Here is a 26,964-nt window from a genome sequence, read left to right as displayed (position 1 = left end):
ATTTCTCTTAGCTTAGGTTTTAGTTTTTAGCGTTAGTTTAGTTCTTATGTTTTATTTCATTTGTATTTATTTAGGAGTTAGGGTGTATATATTTCTTTAGGCTTAGAGTTTAGTTTAGATATTTTTGATTTCAGTTTTATTTTATTTTGATTTTAAATTTAGAAATTTATAAAAAATTAAATATTTAAAAAATTAAAAAGATTTTGAAAGAAAAGTTTTTCGTGGTATTCGACATAGCTAAATGTGTTTCGATTTTATTTGAAGATTAGCTATCTGAAAGTGGTGATTCATTTTATGAATTGGTTAGCATTTTCTGGTCGTTCAAAGTATTCTATCTTTTGCAAATTTAATTGCTGGGGCTTTGCTAAGTCATTAAAATTGATCGTGGTTGCTTGAATGTTTTAATGCTCATCTTATGCTAGACATTTCAGTAAATATTTTCAAGCAATTGTTGAAATATTTGTTCGTATTTATATTTCCTAAGCAGCGAATCAATTATTTGATTTCCACTTCATCTAGCAAAGGCATTGGTACTAAACATTTAAAGATCTAATCAAGTTTTAAAATCAATCAAGTGCTTGTTTCCCTCGCTGTGTCTCCCAAGCCAACTGATTACCAGTTGGTCTTTTTTTATCCCATAGGGTCTACCCCCCCTTAGCCTAGGGAGACGGCTTAAACGGAGATATCGAGGATCAGGGTGATAGCCCCCGGTCTGAGCGTTGTCACTGTGTTTAGACACTCTGCGCGACAACAAAGCTCATGCTAGGATTTTTCCCACGTGGTAATTAATATCCCGGTTATATTTTGGATTCTAACTTTTCTTTTCCTTTCATTGTGGCCATATTATGCTCGTACCTTTCTTTTAGTTGCATCAACCTCCAGGGCAAAGTTTCTAGCCCAGACACATGGATGAGGATGTGAGTGTGCCAATTCAAATGGCACCAGTGGCAGCCAACTTGAAGGATGGACATGAAATGAGGGGAAGCTGAAAAGTGACAAGTATGGAATGGTTATGGATATGCTACTTCAATCCAATTTTCTCAAGTAGTGCCCCTCCTATAACTGTAAGGCCTCCGAGGAGGTCATATTGGACTAGGGAAAAAAAACTAACCCCCTTGGTAAGGTGAGAGAATAATTTTACAGGTGAGATTGGTCAATTATCCAGATTACCCCTTAATCCATGTTAGAATGCCCAAAACTTTAAGTAAAAACACTTGTTTGCGAAATGGTTAAAGTATTTTCCGAATGGTGACCTACCTTCTTTCAAGAGGAATGTTGGATGGTGATAGGTGTCTGACCGATGTAAATGTTGGAGCCATGTAGCATATCATCATACACTGAGCAAATGTAGGGTTGTTGGCTGGCTAGCTGTCCAAAGTAGGAGAAAAAATTTCTCCTATGGGGTTACCCACTTTTTGGTGGATAAAAGACCCCAAAGAAGGTTGTACTAGACTAGGGACACATGATAACCACCGAGGTGAAGTAAGGGAACAAGTACACAACCAATAGTTGTCTATAATCCAATTTCAACTAGTGATCTATTAGTTTTTTGTAGCATCAGATGTGCTCAAGCCATGAAAATTGGTGGAGAGGCTAAGGCACATGAGTTCTAAAGAACCAGAAACCGTTAGTTGAAATTCCACCTAGATTGTATTTTATTAAAATATTTAATATTTTTAACGGGGTTCCTAAGTCTAAACTTAGGAAAGTTAAAGTATTAATGGGTATGAATAAAATATGGGTGAGAATGTTTTAGAAAGCGGATCAAGTGAAGTTTTAATCTTAGCCATTGATTAGAGACTTAATCTCGATCGTTGAAGTCTCAATGAGAAAAGTATAAGAAGGAGGCTTCGGGTTCATTTAAAAAGACATACAGAGAGAACGAATTGATCAAGAGTTCGATTTCTGGGGCTAGGAAGCTGAGAAATTCGAATTGAGTGATCATTCTGCAACTGAGGGGCAGGGATAGTTTAGGAATACTAGACAGAGAGACGGAGAGACAGTAGTGGAGGCAGTGCAGCACCTAGAGGGACTGATGCTGGGCCAGTTTGGGCCTAATCAGCCTTGACACAAAGCCAGAATGGCCAGCGCAGAAGTGAGGTTGCCCTCACATAGAAGTCCGGAATTGCCGAAACAGCCGGGAGAGGTTGACGCAGAAGCTCCAAGAGATAGAAGAGACTGCATAGAGCTGACGTAGAGCCTATAAGGCTGACACAGGGCCAACACAGAGATAGCCGTGGTTAGCTAGTTCTGCTGCCGGATCAGTCGAAAACTGCCGGGTGAAGTGAGGTAATCTCACTTAGTTTTCTACCATTATATTTTTCCTCTGTAATTGGATTGTCGGGAGGGCATCCAACATTGTATCCAGAACTACTACTTAATAATATAAAATCCTCAGAGTTATTGCGCCGGTTTTTCCGCATTGGGTTTTTTTGGGGACTATTTTGTCCAAAAATAACGGTGTCCTATGTATTTTGTTCTTTGCTCAATTTCTTGTTTCATGTAATCAAATTAAATTGGTGTAGGCTGTAGAAGTAATTTACTTCAATATTATTCAGAACATAAATTGATAATGTATATTAAAATCAAGTAGGAGAAGTAAATTCAGTTTTGCTGCAGTAGGGGTTCCTTGAGTGTAGGAATTTTCACATGGTATCAGAGGATTGATTTTGAAACAGGAAGAGCAGATTCAATGTTGAGCAGAGAGGCCAATAGCTGCATTTCCCAGCAATTCGAATCCCCTTGAAGGGATTGCGCAGTCCTTGCAAGGAAGGCAGAGATTCTGAGGAAATCTCTCTCTGAGAGTGTTGACAGAGAGGTACAATTTTCGGTTCATGATTTTGTAGAGGCAGAGGGAGTGACACAAAGCCTTAGTGCAGTGCTTGAAGGACGAAGTTTCTGCCGGGGCAGAAATCCGTCGAAAAGAGCGAAGACCCATAGAAGGGGAATTTTCTCCTCAGAGGACTTTTCTTCCCAAAAGTTTGAATTTTTCAGTTGTTGGGAAGTAGACTAGTGCTGAGCAGTGACTAGAGGAGTCAATTCGACGGTTTGGGTGAGATGGCATCACATGGGCTAAGAGATCAGGATAGGTTGGAAGGAGCTTCCAACTATGTCATATGGAAGACCAAAATCGTAGTTGTTCTAGAGGAGTACGATCTTGAAGCCTACGTCAAGAGTGTTGTGGCTGCTCCTACGGACAATGGTAAGAAGAAGAAGTACAATGCCAAGCAGGGAAAGGCGAAGAGGTCCATACTCGATGGAGTTCGAGATCATGTGGTCTCACACTTGCAGGGCAAAGATACAGCCTGAGAAATGTGGGAAGCTTTGTCTTCACTGTATGAAGGTTCTTTTGAACAGCGAAAGATGTACTTAGAACAAAAGTTGCAGAGGACATTGATGCAGAGGAGAGAAGGGGTTAACTCCTATATTCAACATCTTTAGGACACCAGAGGCCGACTTGCTTCAGTGGGGCCTACTCCCCTGTCTACCGTGATGGTAAGGACGACCCTGAATGGAGTCTCAGATGAATGGCAAGTCTTCGTCCAAAGTATGTTGGGCAGGGAAAGACTACCTTCATGGGAGGAGATGTGGGCAACCCTTCAATAGGAAGAATTAAGGAGGGATCTCGTTAAGGTCAACCTCAATGGCAGCGGTGGGAGTGGCACGAAGACCAAGGAGGAGGAGGAGAGCGTAGCTATAGCATCAAAGGGACAACAGAAGTAGAAGCGGAAAAATGACATTTCGAAGGTGAAATGTTTCATATGTGGTGAGATGGGCCACTTTGCATCTCAGTGTCCTTTGAAGCAAAAGGATAAGGATGAGAAACATGATCCTAAGGCCGCTCCAGCAAAAATTGACAAAGATGAGTTTGCCATGAGTGCCCACGCATCTCCAGGAGGGAAATGGGGCGATATAGAACTATAGTTGGGAGGACTACATGTGGGCAGGATCCTTGAGGAACCCACCTCTTGGATCAATTCCTTGCTACGGGAGCCCGATATTTAGCAGTAGCGAGATGGACTTAGTGTCAGATGATGCAGTGGGTTGATTGGAGAGATATATGTAGTAGCCTGAGACCAGAGTCTGATCAGTTCCAAGCAAGGTTGGTAGTAGTGCAGATGGAACAGTGTAGAAGTTAGCAGTAGCGCAGAAGATTCAGAGGGTCAAAGACTAGTAGCAGTCTGATTCCAACATTCACATGGTATTATGCTGAACACAGTTAGTTCAGAAATTTTGGATGCTTTTCCATTGCTGAGCAGCAGTAATTGGAAAATGACGGAGTGCAGAGCTAGCAGTGGCAATGTTAACAGCAGATGCAGAGGGAGCTATAGTACAAATGCAGCAATAATGGCAGTGGCAGTGTCACGGGCCGCAGTATAGTAGCAACAACAACACAGTGTTGGTGGCAGCAACAATGTGGAAAGGAGATGCTTCACAGACATAGCAACATGCAGTGGGACATTGTTGCTAGAGCACATTCCTCGTTAAGAGGGAGTGTTAGTTTTTGGTAGCATCAGATGTGATCTAGTCATGAAAATTGGTGGGAAGGCTAAGGCACATGAGTTCTAAAGAACCCAGAAATCGTTTGGTGAAATTCCACCCGGATTGTGTTTTATTAAAATAATTAATATTTTTAATGGGGTTCCTGCGTCTAAACTTAGGAAAGTTAAAGTATTAATGGGTATTAATCAAAATATGGGTGAGAATGTTCTAGAAAGCAGATCAAGTCAAGTTTTAATCTTAGCCATTGATTAGAGACTTAATCTCGACCGTTGAAGTCTAAACGAGAAAAGTATAAGAAGGAGGTCTGGGGTTCATTTAAAAAGACACATAGAGAGAACGAATTGATCAAGAGTTCGATTTTTGAGGCTAGGAAGCTGAGAAATTCGAACTGAGTGATCATTCTGCAACAGAGGGGCAGGGATAGTTTGGGAACACTGGATAAAGAGGTGGAGAGCCACTAGTGAAGGCAACGCAGCACCTAGAGGGACTGACGTTGGGCCAGTCTAGACCCACGCAGTCTTGACGCGGAGCCAGAAGGGGCAACGCAGAAGTGAGGTTGCCCTCACACAGAAATCTAGAACTACCAGGGAGCAGCCGGAACAGCCAGGAGAGGTTGATACAGAAGCTCCAAGAGGAAGAAGAGACTGCGGAGAGCTGACGTAGGGCCAGCGCAGAGATAGCCAGGGTTAGCCAATTCTGCTGCCGGATCAGCCAGAAACTGTCGGGTGAAGTGAGGTAATCTCACATAGTTTTCCGGCATTATATTTTTTCTCTATAACTAGATTGCTGGGAGGGAATCCATCATTGTGTTCAGAACCGCTGTTTAATAATATAAAACCCTCAGAGCTGCTGCATCAGTTTTCCCGCATTGGGTTTTTCCGAGGACAATTTTGTCCAAAAATGGTGTCCTATGTATCTTGTTCTTTGCTCAGTTTCTTGTTTCATGTAATCAAATTAAATTTGTGTAGGCTGCAGGAGTAATTTACTTCAGTATTAATCAAAAAATAACTTGATAATGTATATTAAAATCAAGTAGGAGAAGTAAATTCCATTTTGCTACAGTAGGGGTTCCTTGAGTGTAGGAATTTCCACATGTTCCGTATTAGAATGTCTTAAATATTAAATGAAAGAACTTGAATGCAAAAATGGTTAAACTACCTTATTGTCGCACAAAGTGTCTAGGCACTGTGACAACGCTCAAAGTAAGGGCTGTCACTCTAATCCTTACTCACTCCGTTTAGACTCTCTCCTAGACAAGTCAAGGGGGGTAGTCTCTAAGGTGAATGGATAAAGATAGTTTGTGGAACATAGGCTCTAGGAGATTTTAAGGATGAACAACTTGATGAATTTAGAACAATTCTTGGTCAATTAGGATTAAAATAGGACACAACCACAAGATAAAAAAAGATTATAGACCAGTGCCTTTATATTGAATTAACCATAGACCAAATAAAAATAAGTTATCCAGAGCAATTTATAAATGTTGCAAAGTGACGATCATGAACAATTAAATGTTAACGCCCAAAACTTTATCATGCAAGAGTTTCTAGCAATTAAATCCCAAATCTAGAAGAATTTATCTTTCTCCTATAGTCAATATGATGTTTAAAACATTAATCGCACTTGACAATAGAGAAATAAAAAAGTTCCAATTCTACACTTAACACCAAAGACACAAAGGATCTTTAAATTAGAATTTTAATTATTCATTAGGCAATTACTTTAATGCGGTAAATGAGGAAATCAAATTTTTAATATGACGAAAGTAAAACAAATCAAAGGGTTAATTGAAATTTTAATGGGCCATAGGCCACATTAAAACTTTTAATGTGAAAGCGCAAATCCTCCTTTAACTTATTTCATTCTCAATTCCAAAGTCACCAAAATTTAAAATATTTAGATTTTTTAATTTTTAAAATTTTAAAATTTTAGATTTTTTATGTTTTTCCTTTTTATGAAATCAAAATAATGAAAAATAAAAAATCCAAAAAGTCCAAACACAAAGGTATAAAAAGAAGTAAAAAAATACTCTAGTCGAAATAGTCATAAAATAAAATCTAACTAACGCAAATAATACAAATAAAAAATGAATTAAAAGAATCAAATTAAAATGGAATCAAAATGAAGGAAATTAAAACAAACAAATTGATTTCATTTAAAAGTCAAAAACCTAACCTAACATAAAAATAAATAAGGAAAAAATGAAACCTACCGTATTCGCATAAAGAAAAAAAAAATCTAAAGGTTGTTTTTGTGTGTAGGTCTGGACGGCGGCGGAAGGGAGGAGAAGAATTTGCATATAGGTTTGCTTGACAACGGGGATGGGGAAAACAATTGTGGGAAAGGGAGTTGGCAGTGGTGGAGATAGCCATGGATCGAGAGGGAGGAGCAGGAGAAGGCTGCAGGTTGCAGCAAATGGAAGATCACGGGGAAAAGGGAGGATGACAGGGAGAAGTCATGGATGAGGGAGCGAGCTCACAGTAGCAGCTAGGAAAAAGGTCGACGAGGAGTTGCAGCGTTGGATGGAGGGTGCAGATCAAGCGAGGAGGGATGGACAAGTAGCATGAGGAGCAGCGATTCGCAGGAGAAATGGTTCGAAAAATTGAAGGAAAAGAGGTTGCGGGTCAAAGGGAAGGAGTTAATGGAAAAAAATGAGCTCAATTGCAAGTGGAATGGAGCTCGAAAGGGGAATGCAACAAAGTATGGCAGTAATGGCAGCGAAAATTGCTGGAATGGAGTAGAAGCTGTGGGTAAGCATTCGGGCAGCGGCTTCGAAAATTATAGTAGACAAATGGGAAAACCTCAGGGAGCAAATCAAAAAAACTAATCAACAAAGAAATGGTAGCCTAGAAACTTAAAAATTTCACAAATTTTTTGGTTTAATATGATGTGTTCTTTTGCTTCAGATTTATCCTTAAAACCCTCATGAAAATTTCCAGATCCAAGAAATTTTAAACCTTTGGAATATCCCTGGAAAATTATGCTGATAAACCCTAGAGATCTAGATCTTACCCTCTAAGGCTTAGATCTGGACTCTACACAAATTTCTTTCTCAGATCTGTAGCTGCATGACAACAAGAAAAGACTCAAACGATATATACAATGATAGAAACCTAGAAAAACCCATGTTAGAAAATAATTACAAAATTCACAGATTGCAGGCTCTAATCAGCGAAATCTACCATTATTTTGCACATTAATTAAAATATTTAAATTTTAAAGGTGCTAACTTGAAACCCTCATGCATCACCAACAAATTTCTTATGATAAGCCCGGAGCTAATCTAGCTGGGCTCTTCCGGGAACACAGATCGGGAGTTGGCTAGTCCAACTGAAAACTTCCCATAATGCCCGAAGATCTAAAAATCAAGATTTCCCTGCAAAACTCAATTCAACTATTAAAAATAGAGCGAGAAAATAATAATAAAATTCAGGGAAATAGAGATACCTGCTATTACGTTAAAAAATTTAGATTATTATTCAAACTTCAGTGGCTGAGCAAGATACCTGTACTCAAATCACTCTTTAGAAGCTATCATCAATGGATTTAGAAAAAATTATGCATGAAAACAACACATCTTACAATATTCCATGAAGAGTAAGACTAACAGAACTTAACCCCAAAGTCTTTCTTTATTATCCAGAAAAAGATTACGCAAGAGCTTCTTGCTAAGGACACGACTCAATGATCAGATCCATCAACTGACAACTGACTTCCTATTTAAAGATAAATCCTCTGATGGCTAGTTCGAGTGATCCTTGTCAAAGCAATATCAACTGTTGATGAAGATTAAAATTTCTTTTGATCTCATCAATTGAAATATTTAAATATTTGAGGAAATTCGAAATTTTTCATTAAATGCATTTTAATTAACTCAAAAATAATATTTTTGAGTTAATTTCCCAAAAAATTTGACTTTGACTTAACCCTCAGGGATCAAAAGTTTAAAACTTTGGAAAAATAATTAATTTACCTTAGTTCCGGGACCTTTTAAAATTTAATTTTTTAGGACCGATGAATTTTGCCTTTGGAGAATTTAAATTTACCTAAGACCTAGAATTAATTAAATTTCTGGCTTAGGACTTTAATTAATTTTCTGGCCAGAAAATTAAATTAATTAACCATGAGGGGATAAACTATTTTTCCAACCCTCAAGACACTTTACATCATGATTTTCATATTTTTTACATCATAAGGGGGAAAACCCTTTTGTAATAGACCCTCACAGACTACCCATTTCTGCGACACAAATATAATCCATCAGACCAAACAATTTGTAATAAAATAACCTAACCAGATAGTTAGGATTATTCCCAAATTACTTTTACATAGACTCGATCCAGAACACTAGGACTCGCCTAATATCCTAGCGACAAAATCCATTCCAGCTTTGGAGTAAGACTAGAGCGAAACTCTATCGACCATCCGAGAATGGATCGGTGAGACAAAAAACTTCCCAGAATGGAGATTGTCATTAGAAAAGTAGGTTTACCTAGGTCGTTACATACGTGACACGGATCTGCTGAGCTTATTTACATTATACACATGCAAAAAGGGTTTACATAACATCTTGGAAGTCAAGCTGATGATGATAGCTCGATGGCACTGACACATCGATCAGGTGCTATCTTTTTTGCGAAAAAAGGGGGTGAACTGCTCTGGGTCGTTGACACGTAGTGGTCAACATCTAGGTCTACTTGGGGACATGTTACTGCACCAGAGGAATGTGAGAATCCAGAATCTGCATCCATGCAACACACAATATAACATTAGTAGTGTCCATCCAAAAATCATCATATAACATTACAGACAGGAAAGATATAAGCTCTTCATTTATTAACTATCCTAATAACATGAAAAACACAAATCTAACTACAAAATGAAATACTGAAATAACAGGGTATAAGATTAGAATTACAATACAAAGATGTCCCATGGCATCAGATGCATTCAATATAGTGCATGCTGAGCATTTGCTTGCTTTTAGTCAAATTTGTTGGCTGTTTCTCAGATGTGCCATGTCTAATCCTGCACACGATAGGACATTTTCCTATCCGAAAATCAAGCTGCTCGCGGCCGTCAGATGCATCAAATCGCTTTCTCATTCTCTTTCTCTTGCGCTTTTTTTGTGGAAAGCTGTGATATTGATGATGATGTGGTCAGTGTACAAATTCCTTCCTGATCCGAAAAACGCTCATATGGAAAATTTGGAATGTTCAAGACTTTTGTGACTTGCGCTTCTTTATGAACCTGATTTGTTATGACTGGTGGATCAATTATGTAAGCAACCTGATTCTTATCAATTTCCATTTTATCCGGGTCACCTCCAATTAGCCACTGTTCAATGGAACAAATGACCTCATAATAAGATGGAGCTTGCTACAGTAGACAAGGAGGCTTATGATCTGTTGGCGTTTCCTTGTTTCTTTCATCCTCTGGCTGATGCTGAAGTTTCTATACTTGTATCTTTTTCATTGTTATGGCATCCATCTGGTTAGAGTGTTCAACCTTCATAGCACTGACTTCCTTGGCATGGTTTTCCTCTATGGTCAATAACCTATTCTAAAGGCATATCTGACCAACTTCCATGTCCTTTATAATTTATCATTCTTTTCTTTCATGCCCATGAAGCAGTTTTGCATATAGTTTATCTCTTTCTTATGATTTGCTTGTATGGTATCTAACTGATTATTATAATCGAATCTCATGATGGTCATTTCTTCGTCCATAGTTGACAATTTGTTCTGAATCGAACTTCTTTCTTCTTGATAAATTGCTTCCATGATTGAATTATTGAATTCCATGATCGTCATCTTTTCCTCTAGGGCTAATAACTTTCTTTGCATAGAATTAATTTCCCTGGCATGATCAACTGTTAATCTTGCTTGATTAAGTTTCATATCTTTAATAAGTTGGGCCTATTTAACTTCTGCATTTTTTATTACTTGAGTCTGATTTAATTGTATGTCTTTAACCATTTGAATTAAGTCCTTGAAATTATTTTCAACTTCTATAGTTTCCTTTACTTCAACTTTCGCTTTGACGTTTTCTTTATCTCCATATCTATCTTCGAGGGCATCAATGATTGATTGTAGAGAATCAAAAGTGTTATCAGGGAACTTAACAAACCAATCTATAGCATCTCCATTCATCTTCACATCTTCATAGATAGAATATGGGCAAAACTTGCTTATACAGAGGCTGACATTTTGAAGGTGAGTCTTGGTAGTAAAAGCATTGTTACCTTGAAAAGGAGGAAATTCATCGATGGCTTCATCAAAAAAATAAGGATAACCATGCGGAGCTCCCTGAATGTTAGTAAAATCACAAGGAGAAAACAAGTCAAAATCCATGATGATCTGCTTAACGGGAAAAAGATGGGCCAAATGGATATCAGGGAGAGAGATCCCTGCTCAAGAAAATCAAAACATCTACAAGAAGCGATCTTCTAGCAAAAATTCTTGTAAGAAAAGGAAGAATTGGAGTCGCCACTTGAGCATGAATATCTCATAAAGTTTCCAAAGGCGAAACCAAAAAGTTAGTGGATGGACGCAGATGGATATTCAGGGAGGACTCCTTGTCTTGGGTTAAATGAATGAATAAGTGGAGTCGCCACCCAAATAGGAAATCAACTGGAATGTCTAGGTGCATAAAGTGAATATAAGAGGATTAGATGAGAGATGACAAGAGTTAGGATGGTGAGAAATGAAGAGACGAAATGACGCCAAAAAAATGAGATGAAATGTCGTAAAGCCAAAATCCAATAAGTTAGTCCTTGGTGGCAATGCCAAGAAGTGTTGATTTGCTGGCTCGAATGAGCGATGAGAAATGAGAAGAATGATGAGGAAATGTCGTTGAAATATTGAGAATAAAATATCCCCGACAACGACGCCAAATTTTTTTGTGTCGCTTAACGGGCTAATGAATGGTGGAAAAGATTAGATGATTAGAAAAATATCGTGAGGACGAAAGACAGAAAACTCCATCCCCAGCAATGGTGCCAAAAAATGTTGTCACACAAAGTGTCTAGGTACTGCGACAATGTTCAGAGTAAGGGTTGTCACTCTAATCCTTACTCACTCCGTTTAGACTCTCTCCTAGACAAGGCAAGGGGGATAGTTCCTAATGTGAATGGATGAACATAGTCTGTGGAACACATGCTCCAAGAGATTTTAAGGATGAACAACTTGATGAATTTAGAACAAGTCTTGGTCAATTGAGATTAAAATAAGACACAACCACAAGATAAAAATATTATAGACCAGTGCCTTTATATTGAATTAACCATAGACTAAATAAAAATAAGTTATCTAGAGCAATTTATAAATGTGGCAAAACGACGATCATTAACAATTAAATGTTAACGCCCAAAACTTTATCATGCAAGAGTTTCTAGCAATTAAATCCCAAATCTAGAAGAATTTATCTTTCTCCTATAGTCAATATGATGTTTAAAACATTAATCGCACTTGACAATAGAGAAATCACAAAAATTACAATTTTACACTTAACACCAAAGACACCAAGGAACTTTAAATTAGAATTTTAATTATTCCTTAGGCAATTATTTTAATGTAGTAAATGAGGAAATCAAATTTTTAATAGGACGAAAGTAAAACAAGTCAAAGGGTTAATTGAAATTTTAATGAACCATAGGCCACATTAAAAATTTTAATGTGAAAGCACAAATCCTCCTTTAACTTATTTCATTCTCAATTCCAAAGTCACCAAAATTTAAAAAATTTTAGATTTTTTATGTTTTTCTTTTTTATGAAATCAAAATAATGAAAAATCAAAAATCCAAAAAGTCAAAACACAAAGGCATAAAAAAAAAACGAATCGAAATAGTCATAAAATAAAATCTAACTAACGCAAATAATACAAATAAAAAATGAATTAAAAGAATCAAATTAAAATGAAATCAAAAGGAAAGAAATTAAAACAAACAAATTGATTTAATCTAAAAGTCAAAAACCTAACCTAACATAAAAATAAATAAGTAAAAAATGAAACCTAATGTAATCGCATAAAGAAAAAAAAATCGAAGGGTTGTTTGTGTGTGCAGGTTTGGATGACAACGGAAGGGAGGAGAAGAATTTGCATGCAAGTTTGCTCGACAGTGGGGCTGGGGAAAAAAACTGCGAGAAAGGGAGCTAGAAGTGGTGGAGATAGTCGTGGATCGAGAGGGAGGAGCAGGAGAAGGCCGCGGGTTGCAGTAGAGGGAAGATCACGGAGAAAAGGGAGGATGACAGGGAGAAGCCGTGGATGAGGGAGTGAGCTCACAACGGCAATTAGGGTAAAGGTCGACGAGGAGTTGTAGCATTGGATGGAGGGTGTAGATCAAGCAAGGAGGGACGGACAAGTAGCGATTTGCAGGTGCAAGGGTTCGAAAAACTGAAGGAAAAGAGGTTGCGGGTTAGAGGGAAGGAGTTAATGGAAAAAACAAGCTCAATTGCAAGTGGAATGGAGCTCGAAAGTGGAACGCAACAAAGTATAGCAGTAATGGTAGCGAAAATTGCAGGAATGAAGGAGCAAATGCTGCGGGTAAGGATTTGGGCAACGACTTCGAAAATTACAGCAGACAAATGGGAAAACCTCAGGCAGCAAATCGAAAAAAGTAATCAGCAAGGAAATGGTAGCCCATAAACTTAAAAATTTCAAAATTTTTTGATTTAAAATGATGTGTTCCTTTGCTTCAGATTTATCCTCGAAACCATCATGAAAATTTCCAGATCCAAGATATTTTAAATGTTTGGAATATCCCTGGAAAATTATGTTGATAAACCCCAAAGGTCTAGATCTTACCCTCCAGGGCCTAGAGCTGGACTCTACACAAATTTCTTCCTCAAATCTGTAGCTGCACGACGACAAGAAAACACTCAAATGATATATACAATGATAAAAACCCAGGAAAACCCACATTAGAAAAATAATTGCAAAATTCACAAATTGCAGGCTCTAGAAAGCCAGATCTACCATTATGCTGCACATAAATTAAAATATTTTTAAATTTTAAAGGTGCTAACTTGAAACCCTCATGCATCACCAACAAATTTCTTATGATAAACCCGAAGCTAATCTAGCTATGCTTTTCCGAGAACACAGATTGGGAGTTGGGTGGTCTAACTGAAAATTTCCTCTAATGTCTGAGGATCTAAAATTCAAGATTTCCCTGCAAAACTCAATCCAGCTATTAAAAATAGAGCGAGAAAATAATAATAAAATTTAGACAAATAGAGATACTTGTTAGTACGTTAAAAAATTTAGATTATTATTCAAACCCCAGCGACTGAGCAAGATACTTGTACTCAAATCACTCTTTAGAAGCTATCATCAATGGCTTTAGAAAAAATTATGCATGAAAACAACACATCTTACAGTATTCCCATGAAGAGTAACACCAGCGGAACTTAACCCCAAAGTCTTTCTTTATTTTCCAGAAAAAAATTACACACGAGCTTCTTGCTAAGCACACGACTCAAAATTCGGATCCATCAACTGATAAATGACTTCCTATTTAAAGATAAATCCTCCAACGGCTAGTTCGAGTGATCTTTGTCAAAGCAATATTGACCGTTGATGAAGATTAAAATTTCTTTTAATCTCATCTGTCGAAATATTTAAATATTTGGGGAAATTCAAAATTTTTCATTAAATGCATTTTAATGAACTCAAAAATAAAAATTTTGAGTTAATTTCCCAAAAAAATTGACTTTGACTTAACCCCCAGGGATCAAAGGTTTAAAACTTTGGCAAAATAATTAATCTACCTTAGTCCTGGGACCTTTTAAAATTTAATTTTTAGGACCGACGAATTTTGCCTTTGGAGAATTTAAATTTACCTAGGACCTAGAATTAATTAAATTTCTAGCTTAGGATTTTAATTATTTTTTTTGCTAGAAAATTTAATTAGTTAACCTATGAGGGGATAAATTAGTTTTCCAACCCTCAAGACACTTTACATCATGATTTTCATTTTTTTTACATCATAAGGGGGAAAACCCATTTGTAATAGACCCTCACAGACTACCCATTTCTGTGACACAAATATAATCCATCAGACCAAACAATTTGTAATTAAATAACCTAACCAGATAGTTAGGATTATTCCCAAATTAATTTTACATAGAATCGATCCAGAACACTAGGACTCACCTAAGATTCTAGCGACAAAATCCATTCCAACTTTGGGGTAAGACTTGAGGAAAAATCTGCCGACCATTCGAGAATAGATTGGTGAGACAAAAAACCTCCCAGAATGGATATGATCATTAGAAAAGTAGGTTTACCTAGGTCGTTACATACATGACACGGATCTGCTGAGATTATTTACATTATACACATGCATAAAAGGTTTACATAACATTTTGGAAGTCAAGCTGATGATGATAGCTGGATGGCATGGACACATCGATCAGGTGCTATATTTTATGTTTAAAAAGGGGGTGTACTGATATGGGTCGTTGACACATAGTGGTCAACATACCTCACAATAGATGACCCACCTTTTTTCTGATGAGTGGGCTAGATCAATGAATGCACTAGCTGGAATGGATGAGAGACATTTGAGGCTAGCTACTTGTGGATCATGGTAGGGCTATTGCCTAGCAAGTTGCAATATAGGAAAAACATTTCTCCCAGGGTTACCCATCTATGGGGATGGGTAACAAGCCCTAAACAACACATGGTATCCTGGAGACTTGCATGGAGGCTTTGGAGTTGGCTCAAGGATTCCCAGGTTGCAACAAGTTCATGTAGGAGTAGTAAACCTAGTGGAGTACATGGATTAGGAGGATTGTTGGAGTCTTTGGAGGTTTGTAGGAGTGTTGGAGACACCTTGTCATTCCCCCTTGCATTTGGAGCCTTGATTACCTTGGACCTTTACATGTGCTTCCTTAGAGTATAGTCCTTCACATGTTTGAGTGTACATGTGTTATTGTAGTTTGCTTGTAAGGTCATAGGCCCACATATGTATTAATGGCCTCCCTTACTTCTCATATATATAGGTGAAGAAGTGAGTGCTTCACCATTCATTCATTTCATCACTTATTTTTGTTCATTCTTGTGTAGAGATGTGACCAAGAGAAGCACATCACTTGTTTTATCTCTTGGATCCTCTTGTGCACTTGATCTCTCTCTATTGGAGTCACTAGGGTTTATTGAGGTTCTTGGAGCATCTTGAAGACTAGGGTTAGGGTTTCATACCTTGGAGATTTGGATATTTGGGTTTTGAGATGAAACCCTTGGTTGCACTTTGTGAAGTGAAGAAACAAAGGAGAGATCTTTCCTTGGAGGACATGTTGTGTGATGCATGATTTTTGGATCTACTTGGTTTAGCCAACATTTTCATTGTTTTCCCTAGAAGGGTTTTAGAGGATTGTACTAACCTTGGGATAAGGCTATGGGATGTATATGAACTCCATCTAGCTGTCCAGTACTTCTGTAAATTGCTGATATGATTTTCAGCCATATATATTCTTCATGATTTGAAATTTCCAGATCTATATGTCTTGTTCATTTGACAAGTTAAGGATGAATGTGTTAAGTGATTTAACATTATAATTGAAGACTGTAAGGGAAGATTTTCTATTGTATATACAGCTGATATAAGTGCTTTAAAACTACAATTTATCTGCATGATAAGATTGCCCTAGGAGGATGAAACTTATTAGAACATTTTGGCATCTTCTCTTGAATAGCCTAGTGTATTGTGGCTGTTAAGAGTTGAAATATATTCCATTGTTTCTGTTGTTTTGTTTATATTTCACAACACCCTTGAGGCTAAGAATCCACAGCATTAAGATCCAGGAAACTTCTAGAAAAGAGGTGAAATTTCCATTTTACATTGAAAGATACTTTTGCTGGGAAATTTCTTCATGAAACATTTCAGGGAAGGTCACAAAAATGGAAGATATTTTGATATCCAGGTGAAAAAAATAGTTGCGATTGCATTGATGGTAATGTTCATTAAACAAGCTTTGTTTTCAAATGACACATGGATAAAATGTTCCAACAGCTATGTAAAGTTAACTCCCATTGCTGCACTGTGTATTGAATGATTTTCTCATAACCTATCCTGTTGGTAATCACATTAATATCCATTGAATGTACCTTGGTTTGTAGGATTTCATAACCATTTGTTTTTGACGTGGACAGGTTTTCATTTTTTCGTTTCACAGTGTTATTTGTGTATCTGTTACTCTATTATTGTCTATAACAGTCAGCCATCTAACCATATTTATGATAATTCTTGCCAGATTATGAAGGGCTAATTTTGGTTCTTAAAATTGTTTGCCTATACATATGATCCTTGTAATGAAGAGTTATCTATAAAGATTTAGTAAATAAATATAGAAACTGGGAAGGAATTGCTGTAACAAATGCTCACTCTTCATTTCTTCCATCATTGATCAGTTATTGAATTGTTACAAACTTTCACTTCTGGATGTCTGCAGAATGTAAAACTTGGCAATCGAAACAACAGTATGCAGCAAGATACCAGTCCCAATTTGGATCAACGAGAAAGCAACCATGAAAATTGTTCACCTGATTTGTCACCAATGGCCTCTTCATGTGTTACTCCTTTAGCACCTCAGGTATCTGGTAACATAGGGTGTTCGTTGTTTAATGACAATCTGGTCATTTATAATACTTGCTAGCATTTAAATGAAACTGCAGATAGAACTGCTACTCAAGCTACCTTTTTTCTTTTCTTCTTCTTTTTAGTAAAGTGCATATATTATTTTACATGTGAAAATTTCTAAACTGAAATTCTATTGCAGCAACTGATTTATTTCACCTACTTATTCTTCACAATAAGTTATTTACGAAATCCCTTCAGCAAATACTAAAATAAATTCTACTGCAGTTATCACATAATTACACAGATAAAAATACATGCACAAGAACCAATCACATCAACACAGTTATTTTTGGACAATCGTCCTTGGAAAAACCCAATGCGGGAAAACCAGTACAGCAGATGAGGGTTTTATTAATCTTCAGCAGCAATTTCTTTTACAAGGAATGATTTTACAGAGAAACTGAAAGAAAACACCTGAGACTTTCCCTTTGCAACTTTTGGAGACTTTGGAGACCCTTCTCCCACTCATGCGACACCTCTGCGTCACTCAGCGTGGCTCAGTGTTGCTCTAAGTAGCTCTGCGTCCCTTTGCGTCAGCTTGCGTGAGGGCTACATCTCACCTCTGGACTGTGTCTTTCTGCGCTGTCTCTCACTGTCCCTGCGTCATCTCCTCCTCAGACACAGCCTGCTGTTGATGCCCTCCTCTTCCTCAACCTTGCAACTCTCCCTTTGAAATCGATCTCCTGTCTTGAGAATCGAGTTTCCTTGAAATACTAAGTATCTGCCGGTGTGTCTCCAAATGATCCTCAAGTCTTCTCTGATACTTTTCCTGTTGATGAATCAACGACAGAGATTAAGTCTCTAATCAACGGCTAAGATTAAAACAAACTTGATCCTCGTCTTTTAGAAGCTCCTCACTCTTATCTTTATTAATGCCCATTAATATTTTTATTTTCCTAAGTTTAGACTTAGGAACCCATTAAACTATTAATTATTTTAATAACTCCTCATCTGGGTGGATTTTCTCAAAACGATTTCTTGGACGAGATCTCATGTGCCTTACACTCTCCACCAATTTTCATGGCTAGAGCACATCCGATGCTACCAAAAATCAACACTCCCTCTTAGCGAAAGATGTGCTCTAGTAATACTTCACCATAGAAACATCACATTGATCTTCTGCATCTATACCTGTGTTGATGCTTGGCCTGCTGCCTCACATCCCCTGCACTACTGCTTCCTGTACTGTTGCCCATGACATTGACACTGCCACTACCACTGCCACTACCACATATGTACTGCAACTCCCTCTCAACATGCTGCATCATGTTGCCCATAGCCCTGCCATTGCTAACTACTGCACTGCAACTCCCAACACATCCATTTCTGCTATTGAAATGGATTCCTCACCATCCCCATCTTCTCTCTGAAATAAAAAAACTTTGTTCTTCCTAAAGCCTTGGTGAGGATGTCTGCCACCTGTTCTCCTGTAGGAGTGTACCTCAACTGTACGGCTCCTCGTTGGACACAGTCTCTGACAAAGTGACACCTAATATTAATGTGCATCAACCGATCATGAAATACTGGATTCTTAGAGAGCTTGATGCAACTCTGATTATCACAGAAGATCCTGGTCGCTTCCATCCTTCTCCTGAATAGATTCACAAGCAGTTTCCTAAGCCATATGGCTTCGCACGAAGCTATGCTAGCTGCCATATATTCTGCTTCAGCTGAGCTTAGAGCCACAAATTTTTGTTTCCTACTACACAAGGAGGTCATTCCTGATCCAATGTTGAAAGAATACCCAGTTGTACTTTTCCGATCTACTGAACTTCCAGCCCAATCTGCGTCAGTGAACCCACTCAACCTGATGTCATTGCCTTGGGTGTACAATAGTCCATGCTCGACTGTTCCTTGTATATACCTGAGAACATGTTTGGCTGCTGCCCAGTGTGTCCTCTTTGGTTCCACCATTAACTGACTGAGGGTGTTGACAGCGTAACAAATGTCTGGCCTGGTATTGACCAGATATATCAGGGACCCGATAAGTTGCCTTTACAAGGTGGGATCAACGTCTTTATCTTCTAATGCATCAATCTTCTTCTAGTTGGTGATCATTGGAGTAGCCATAGGTCTACAATCCTACATCCTAAAGCTCTTCAAGATCACTGTAGCATATCTCCCTTGTCCAAGGGAGATCTCACCCTTCTGCTGCTAAACTTCCAACCCCGGGAAATAATGCATCTGTCCCAAATCCTTCATGTCAAATTCTGTGGCTAGGTTCTTCTTGCAGTCTTTGATGAGCCTAGATGATCCTGTCAGGAAAAGTTCATCCACATATAACACTAGGATTAAAGGCTCATTGTCTACGACAAGATAGTATAGATTAGGTTCTGCGTCACTCTTGACGAACCCCATCTTTCGCAAGTAGCCATCAATTCGACCGTACCATGCTCTAGGTGCCTGTTTAAGCCCATACAAGGCTTTCTTTAATCTGCATACATGATATTTCGTCTCATGTGTCTCAAAACCCTCTGGTTGTTCAATATATATTTCCTCTTCTATTACCCCGTTCAAGAATTCCGTCTTGACATCCATCTGATGAATCTCCCACCCCATCTTTGTTGCAAGAGATATCATGGTTCTAATAGAAGTATACCTAACTACTAGGGCAAAGGTTTCTTCGTAGTCTATCCCTTCCTTCTGAGCATACCCCTAAGCCACAAACCTGGCTTTGTATTTCTCCGCACTGCCGTCCTCAACATATTTAACCTTGTAGATCCATCTCGAACCTACCACTGACCTGTCCTGAGGCCTAGGTACCACTTCCTAGACATTTTTGACCATTATAGAGTTGTACTCCTCCACCATAGCATCTACCCATACTTGATGCTGAACAGCCTCTTGAAAACTAGAATGTTCCCCAACCTGAGCTACTAAGGCCTGGTATTTGTCTGGCTGTCTTCGCTCCCTTTTATTATTCGTGGGTGCACCAATGAAGTCCTCTGCATCCTGTAGAATATGTTGGAGTTCTCACCTCGTTCTTCCACTAGTAGTGGGCACATCTATTCGCTCTTCCTCTTGTTCTTGTTCTGAAGCTTTGTCTTCAGGAGAATTTCTGGTACTAGTTTCTACTGGTCGAAGTGGTTGGACCAACGACTCGTCTTTCGACTGCTCCTCGGAAGGCATTTCTTGGGATTTCTTGAAAGATCTGTCCTCCATGAACTTTACATCCTGCCGAATTGCTACCTTTCTACTCCCTAGAAGATAGATTCTATATGCCTTAACATTCTCGCTATATCGCACAAGATATCCTTTCTTAGCAGTTTGATCCCATTTCTCTCTCTTTTCCTCAGGTATGCGACAATATGCTAAACTCCCAAATATCCTGAAATGACTGACTTCTGGTGTCTTCTTGGTGAAGGCCCTTTCCGGAGTGATTTTTCCCAATGCCCTGTGTGGATTCCTGTTCTGGACATAAACTGTCATGTTGCATGCTTCTGCCCACAGGAATTTGGGCATATCTTGATCATACAACATTGCCCTAGCTACTTCCACAATAGTCTTGTTTTTCCTTTCTACTACCCCATTCTGCTCCGGATTGTAGGGAGTTGTCCAGTCTCTTCTGATGCTTTCCTTAGCGCAAAAATCGGTGAAGTCCTTGTCAACATACTCTCCACCATTGTCTGAGCACAACACTTTTATCTTATTTCCTGTCAAATTTTCCACTAGAGCTTCGAACTCTTTGAATCGACCAAAACCCTCATCCTTGGTTTTCAGAAAATAGATTCAAGTCCTCCTGGAATGGTCATGGATGAAGGTGACGAAGTATTCGGCACCACTAAGAGCTCTTGTGGACATCGGTCCATAGATGTCTGAGTGTATCAATCTTAGCACACTCTTAGCTCTATTGTTACTTTTGGAAAACGCTGCTTTGTCATACTTTCCCAGAGTGTTGAAGTTTCTAATTTTACTTAATTTAGAAACCCTTCATGCATTTTTTTCTGATTCATTCCTACCTACTTGTTAATTTTTCTTTAACAAGCTATTTACAAGGTAAATACTGAAAATAAACACCAGTGCATGCTCAAAATATTACAGATCAACAACTAAAAGAAACAAGAACAAACACACCACATGACACCATTATTTTTGGACCAATGTCCTTGGAAAAACCCAATGTGAGAAAACCGGTGCAGCTATCTGAGGGTTTTCTTATTAAGCAATATCAGAGTACAATCTGGGTGCCGAAACTGGCCTACCCAACAGAGAATTTTCTTAGCAGCTATACCTCACAGTGTGAGAGAAATCTCCTAGCTGAAACCTCAGAAAACCCTTCCGGCAGCTCAGCACAAAACTGCTCTACAACCCTAGCATCTGCCCACTCTAGACTGCGTCAACCCCACTTTGTCTCACGCTGGCCCTGCGTCAGCGTTTCTAGGCCTGCATCAGCCCCGGCTCCCAGGAGGCCTTGCGTCAGCTTTAGGAGCCTCTGTGTCAGCTACACTAGCCCCTCAGGTGATCTGCGTAGCACTTGGCTGCCTCTGCGTGGCCCTGCGTGAGCCCTTGCTGGCTTTGCATCACCCTCCTTGGCTGCTGCGCTGCTCTCCCGGCACAATCTCTGCCTTCTCTGTTTTTCTGTACTCAATGCCCCTCAGCTGCTCTCTCGATCACTGATTCTATCTCTCTTAGCAAACCCCGCTCTAGAGAATAGAATGATTGATCATTGATGAGCCCCAAATTTGGTAACATTTTGGGCTCATTTGGCCTAACTACCTTTGCTCAATCCTTCATTTTTCATAACTTATGCATCATTTTTTAGTATGTTTGTGTCATTTGTACGAATAAGGGCAGTTTCTATTCCTAGGTGGCTAACATGTGCTCATTTCAGGTTTTTTGACATATGATTGGAACAAAACTGAGCAGATAAGGACTAGGAGACAGCCAAGATGGGGTTGAGGATTCGTAGGAGGGTTGTCCACAGCATTAAATGGCTTTCCTCGGGATCTTCACCTCCAACTCCGAGCTCCAACAGCCACCACAACCGGATTAGAAGGCAGCCAAACGGATTTTGAGGAAGCAGCAGTTCACTCCTAGTTTGGTCAGCCAAGTCCCACTGATTTAGGAGGCCAGCTTGGGGCCTCGTGATGTATAAATGATAAGGCTTTAGCCTTCGAAAAGGACTTTTGAAACATTGTTGCACATTCTGCACTACGAGCTGCTAGCTTGGTTTTGCTCTTTTGTAGCCATTATTGGCATGCTATTTGACTTATGATTATTATTTTTTAATGGAAAGCAGTCCGATTTGATCTCAGTTCTGAGTTTTTAAAAAGGAGCCATAGCTCTAGGGGTTGGGCCCAACCTGAGAGCCTAAGGCCTCCTTCTTTTGTATTGTTATCTTTTCTTTCAGCATTATGGTTTTCTCTACATGCATTTGAAACGCAGTTTGCTGAGTTAGATTTCTTGGTGTGGTTAAGTAGGTCATTGTTATAAAACAGAGTTGCTTCAGCTGTTTAGAATAGAGTGAAGAGATTGGAGTTGATAAAAGTTCCAGAAAAGGGTTGCCTGCACACTCATTTTCACCTCTTTCTAGGGGCTGGAATTGCAGACAGTGCTATCCACCAAAAACATTGGTTTACGTATTCATGCAATCTTTGGTGCAATATTTTCAGTTGTAGAAGTTGTCCATGCGTTCAGACCTCTTGGAATGTTTCTTTGCTTCGGTACCATACATGGTTTTCTTTAGAAATAATGTTGTTGTTCATTGGTTCCATTAAACAGTTAGGACAGATTAGGAATGAATTGATTATGTGCAGGACGTGGATGATTTGATTCAGTTTACACTGTGCAGCGCTACTCCCTCACTCTCTTGACCTTCTAAGCCTTGCCTAGGCCAACTGCTCATCTCCCAATTAGACCCCTTGCCTCTCAACTACTCTACTGCCCACGTTATCCTACCTTTTCGGCCTTCCATTCCCTCTACCCTCCTGCAGACAAACTAGCTTAGCACACCCCCTCATCATCTCATCTCTCGGTCACTAAGGCATTACAAACCCCTCTCCTACCTCCCTATCCACCCATGCAGCCTCTTCCACTCACCCATCACCCAAAATCCGATTGTAGAACATCCTGTAGGAATTACTGAACATCCTGTAGAAATTCTGAAACATCCTGTAGAACCCCTGCAGACTTCCTGTAGAAGCTCATAAACGCAGTCTCTTGGTAGCCAAACTTTGTGAAACTCTCTGGAAGGGTGTTAGGGACCCCTTAGACCCTCTCTGAACTTTCCCAACCTTTTTCAAGCCTTTCTCCTCCTTGATCCACCTCTGCACAGTAAAAAGCTAGTTAGAAGCACATGCATGATAATTCCAACAACTTAGACAAAAATACAAAAAGATGTTTTCTTTAGATAGAGGTAGTCTAGACACATGTATTTTACCTTCATAGAAGCAATGGCATCTCTTTTAGTAGTTTGCATGTTCTCCTTTGCATCAGTAGGACTCGCTGGTAGAATTAGGGTTTGCTAGGGTTTGCGTTTCTTTTTGGCTTTCAGTTTCTTTCCGCAAGTAGATCAACTTCCTTTGAGTTAGCTTTCGTCCATCAGTTAAAAAGCTTCTTCTAAGAGCTCATAGAAGTTGGCTTAAGCCCTAGCGGACTTGTGCCAGCTGACCAAGTGACAGCTGCGGCAAGAGCTAGTACTTGTGCATACAGCACCGTCGCTTCCAAGTTTGTTACGAACTACCGGGTTGATAAAATTAAAGAAGGAAGTTCCAGGAGTTGTAGCATTATTGCTACAATATTGGAGCCCACCATCTTTTTGGCGCCGTTGCCGGGGAAGCGTCAGAGTATTGGTGATTGCTGCTTTTCTTCTATTTTCCACTACAATCTTCTGCTAAGTAGTTTATTTCATTTCCATTATGCAATTTCGTTTATGCAAAAGTAGATTAGCATTTCAATTCCGTAATTTCATTTCTGCAAGCGTAGATTAGCATTTCATTCTTGTAATTTCATTTGAGCAAAATAGATTAGTCCTTTCCTGCTTTCATTTCAATTCCGCCTTTCCATTTCAGCAAGATAGTAGTTGCAGTTCAATCTATTTTAGTTTTGCAGGTACCAGAAAAAACTAAAGCAATCAGAAGTCTTTTCATTTCATGCCTCGTAGAAATCGAGATAAAACAGGGAAATTCTTACCCAACACCCCCACCACATCACTGAGTCACCCTTCTCTCTTCTTTGGTGGCAGTGATCCAGAAGAACCTATAGGTGAACCTCCTGAGATATACGAAGATCCTATAGCAGAAGAAGAGTTAGAGAACACTCCATCTGAAGCTATGGCTGACAATAGGGGAGAAGATGAGAGAATTGAAGGTGCCTTCCCCATCCGAGAGATCAATGGAGACATGAAAATGAAGAACATCAGCCCCTCCGCTTTACCTCACTTCCATGGACTGACTACTGAAGACCCTGATACCTTCCTGTTTGAGGTTGCCGTCCTTTGTCGAACCTATGACTATACCGAAGATGAGCAGAAACTGAAACTCTTCCCCTCTACCCTTAAGGATGCAGCACTACGCTGGTTCATGGGCTTACCTGGGAACAATATCACCACTTGGGCCCAAATGCAGCAAGCTTTCAATACCAAATACCGGGACTACTGTAGGTCCAAGGAAACCAAGGGAGAAATCTTTCGGATGACCATGGGGAATGATGAGTCTTTAGAAGATTACGAGGAAAGGTTCCAACTTAGCTATAAACGGGCCAGGTGCACACTTGAACCTGAATCTCTTAAGTTGGTCCTGCTCCGAGGAGTCCCTGAAGACCTCCTAGATACCCTTCACATGCTAGCTGGAGGAGATATTTACCAACTGCCTTATGAGGACATAAAGACTGTGTTTAGAAACCACTCTAGGGCAGCCCAGAAAAGAGGTAGAGGAAACCTCCTCTCAGCTGGTATTCCTTTCTCCAAACATGAGTTTGCAAATCAATTAGAGGACTTCAAGAGTGAGGTGAGACAGACCATCGCCATGCAACTTGATACATTCCGAATCCAGCAGAAGAAAGAGGAAGCTGAGAGGGCTTTGGCTATCTTCTGCCCTAGGTGTACAAGGAAACACCCTAAGAACGAGTGCCCATTACATTCGGTTGAGGTATGTTTTGTCTGTGAGGAGGACCACCCCACAAACCAGTGTCCAACCTTACCTGGGCTTAAAGCCATGTATCAAGGGACAGAAGCACCCACTGAACCTCTCTATTTCCTCAACCAAAGGAGGCCACATGGACCTAGACCTTACCAGCAGGGGATGCAAGGGACACCCCAAGCTTATTACAGCCCCAACCAATCCGCTCCTATGCCTTCCTGGGGACCCCCTGTTCATCCTTCCTGGTCTATACCTCCTCCATGGTCTTACCCGCCTCAGTACCATACTCAGCCCACTACTCCTCCGTTTCACTCACATGCCCAGCCACAGCCTCAGTGGAATGCACCTCAATCGGGGTGGAGGCCCCAGTACAATACTCCTCCTGCCATTTTGCCTCCACCCCCAGCTCAACCACAACCATTACCTCCTGCTCCTCCAAGGCAACCCCAAATGCCTGCTCAACCGAACCCGAACCCCAACAACCGACAGGCCCAGCAGGTATATACTGGGGAAACATCATGCCCTACCTATGCTGTGGAGATCCAGGAGATCAATCTGCGATCTGGAAAGACTCTTCCGGATCGCCAACCTCCTCCCCCAGAGGACGAGGAAGATAAACAGGAAAGTGAACCAAAGGCCATTCCACCCTTTCCTGAGAGACTAACGGCCACCACACAACCCAACCCAGAGGAGGATGAGCTTCTGGGAGAACTCAAACAGTTGTGTGTGAGAATACCACTTCTCCAAGCCATCAAAGATGTACCGATATACAACAAACTGGTTAAGGAAAAGTGTTTCAGACACCCAGGCAGGCGAAAAAGAGATGCTTCAACCATCAATGTCATAGGACAACTGTCTGATCTTATGTTGGGGCAGGCCATCTGCCCAAAGTATCTGGATCCTGGGAGTCCTGTAGTGGATGTCCACATCAATGGCACCATCATACCTCACACATTGATTGATCTGGGGGCTGCCATTAATGTGATGACCAGAGATACCATGCTCAAACTCAACCTTCAGGGTTCCTTGAGAAAGACCTCGACAGTCCTGCAACTAGCAGATCGCTCCACCGTGACTCCCGAAGGGATTTTAGAGGATGTCTTGGTCTCTGTTGACTCTTGGGAGTACCCTGCAGACTTCTTGGTTCTGCAACCAAAGGCAAAGCTTACTGGATACCCCCTTATTTTGGGAAGGCCTTGGTTAGCCACTGCAGATGCTTACATAAGCTGCTGTGCAGGAAACATGACCATAAAAAATGGTCCTATGTCCAAGCAGCTAGTCCTGTACCCTCCTGCCCAACCCTTATTAGAGCATGACTTACCACTTTGGTTGGAGGAAGGAGAAGAGGATGAGGTGTACTCAGCACCCTTGTGCACCCTAGACACCACTAGGGGAGGCCTCCCAACCGAGGATGATTTGATTGAGACCTTGATCCAGACTCCACCTCCCAGTGCATTGTCCTTAGAGGAATTGGTGGAGGATGCCCAAGCCAGCACCTTAGTGGACCTTTGTGTGACCAACCCTGTCACTCCCAGAGTCAAAAATATGGAGTTCGGCCCTGAGAGAACGTTAAAGATCAGCTCCTCCCTATCTCCTTCCCAGGAAAAGGAGCTGTGTAGTCTGTTGGCCAGTCATCTAGATGCTTTTGCTTGGAGCTATAAGGAGATGAAAGGAATCCATCCTTCGGTCTGTACCCATCACATCTACATCAAAGAAGACTGTAAACCGGTTAGGCAACCC

The 26,964-nt window shown here is 40.0% G+C and overlaps 1 protein-coding gene across 1 annotated transcript in view; it reads left to right on the top strand.

Moving 5' to 3' along the window:
- The window catches only part of LOC149219117 (chaperone protein dnaJ 10-like), a 407,942-nt gene that overhangs the window by 309,777 nt on the left and 71,201 nt on the right, over positions 1-26,964 (top strand). The window contains exon 9 of the mRNA XM_089382533.1: positions 16,959-17,099. Coding sequence (XP_089238659.1) covers positions 16,959-17,099 — 141 coding nt within the window. The remainder of the gene's footprint in view (positions 1-16,958; positions 17,100-26,964) is intronic.

Source organism: Pinus tabuliformis, chromosome Q (genome assembly GCF_031772625.1).
Source record: "Pinus tabuliformis cultivar Carrire ecotype Pingquan chromosome Q, CPIR1, whole genome shotgun sequence".
Classification (NCBI taxonomy): domain Eukaryota; kingdom Viridiplantae; phylum Streptophyta; class Pinopsida; order Pinales; family Pinaceae; genus Pinus; species Pinus tabuliformis.
This window is presented reverse-complemented; position numbering and strand designations above follow the sequence as displayed.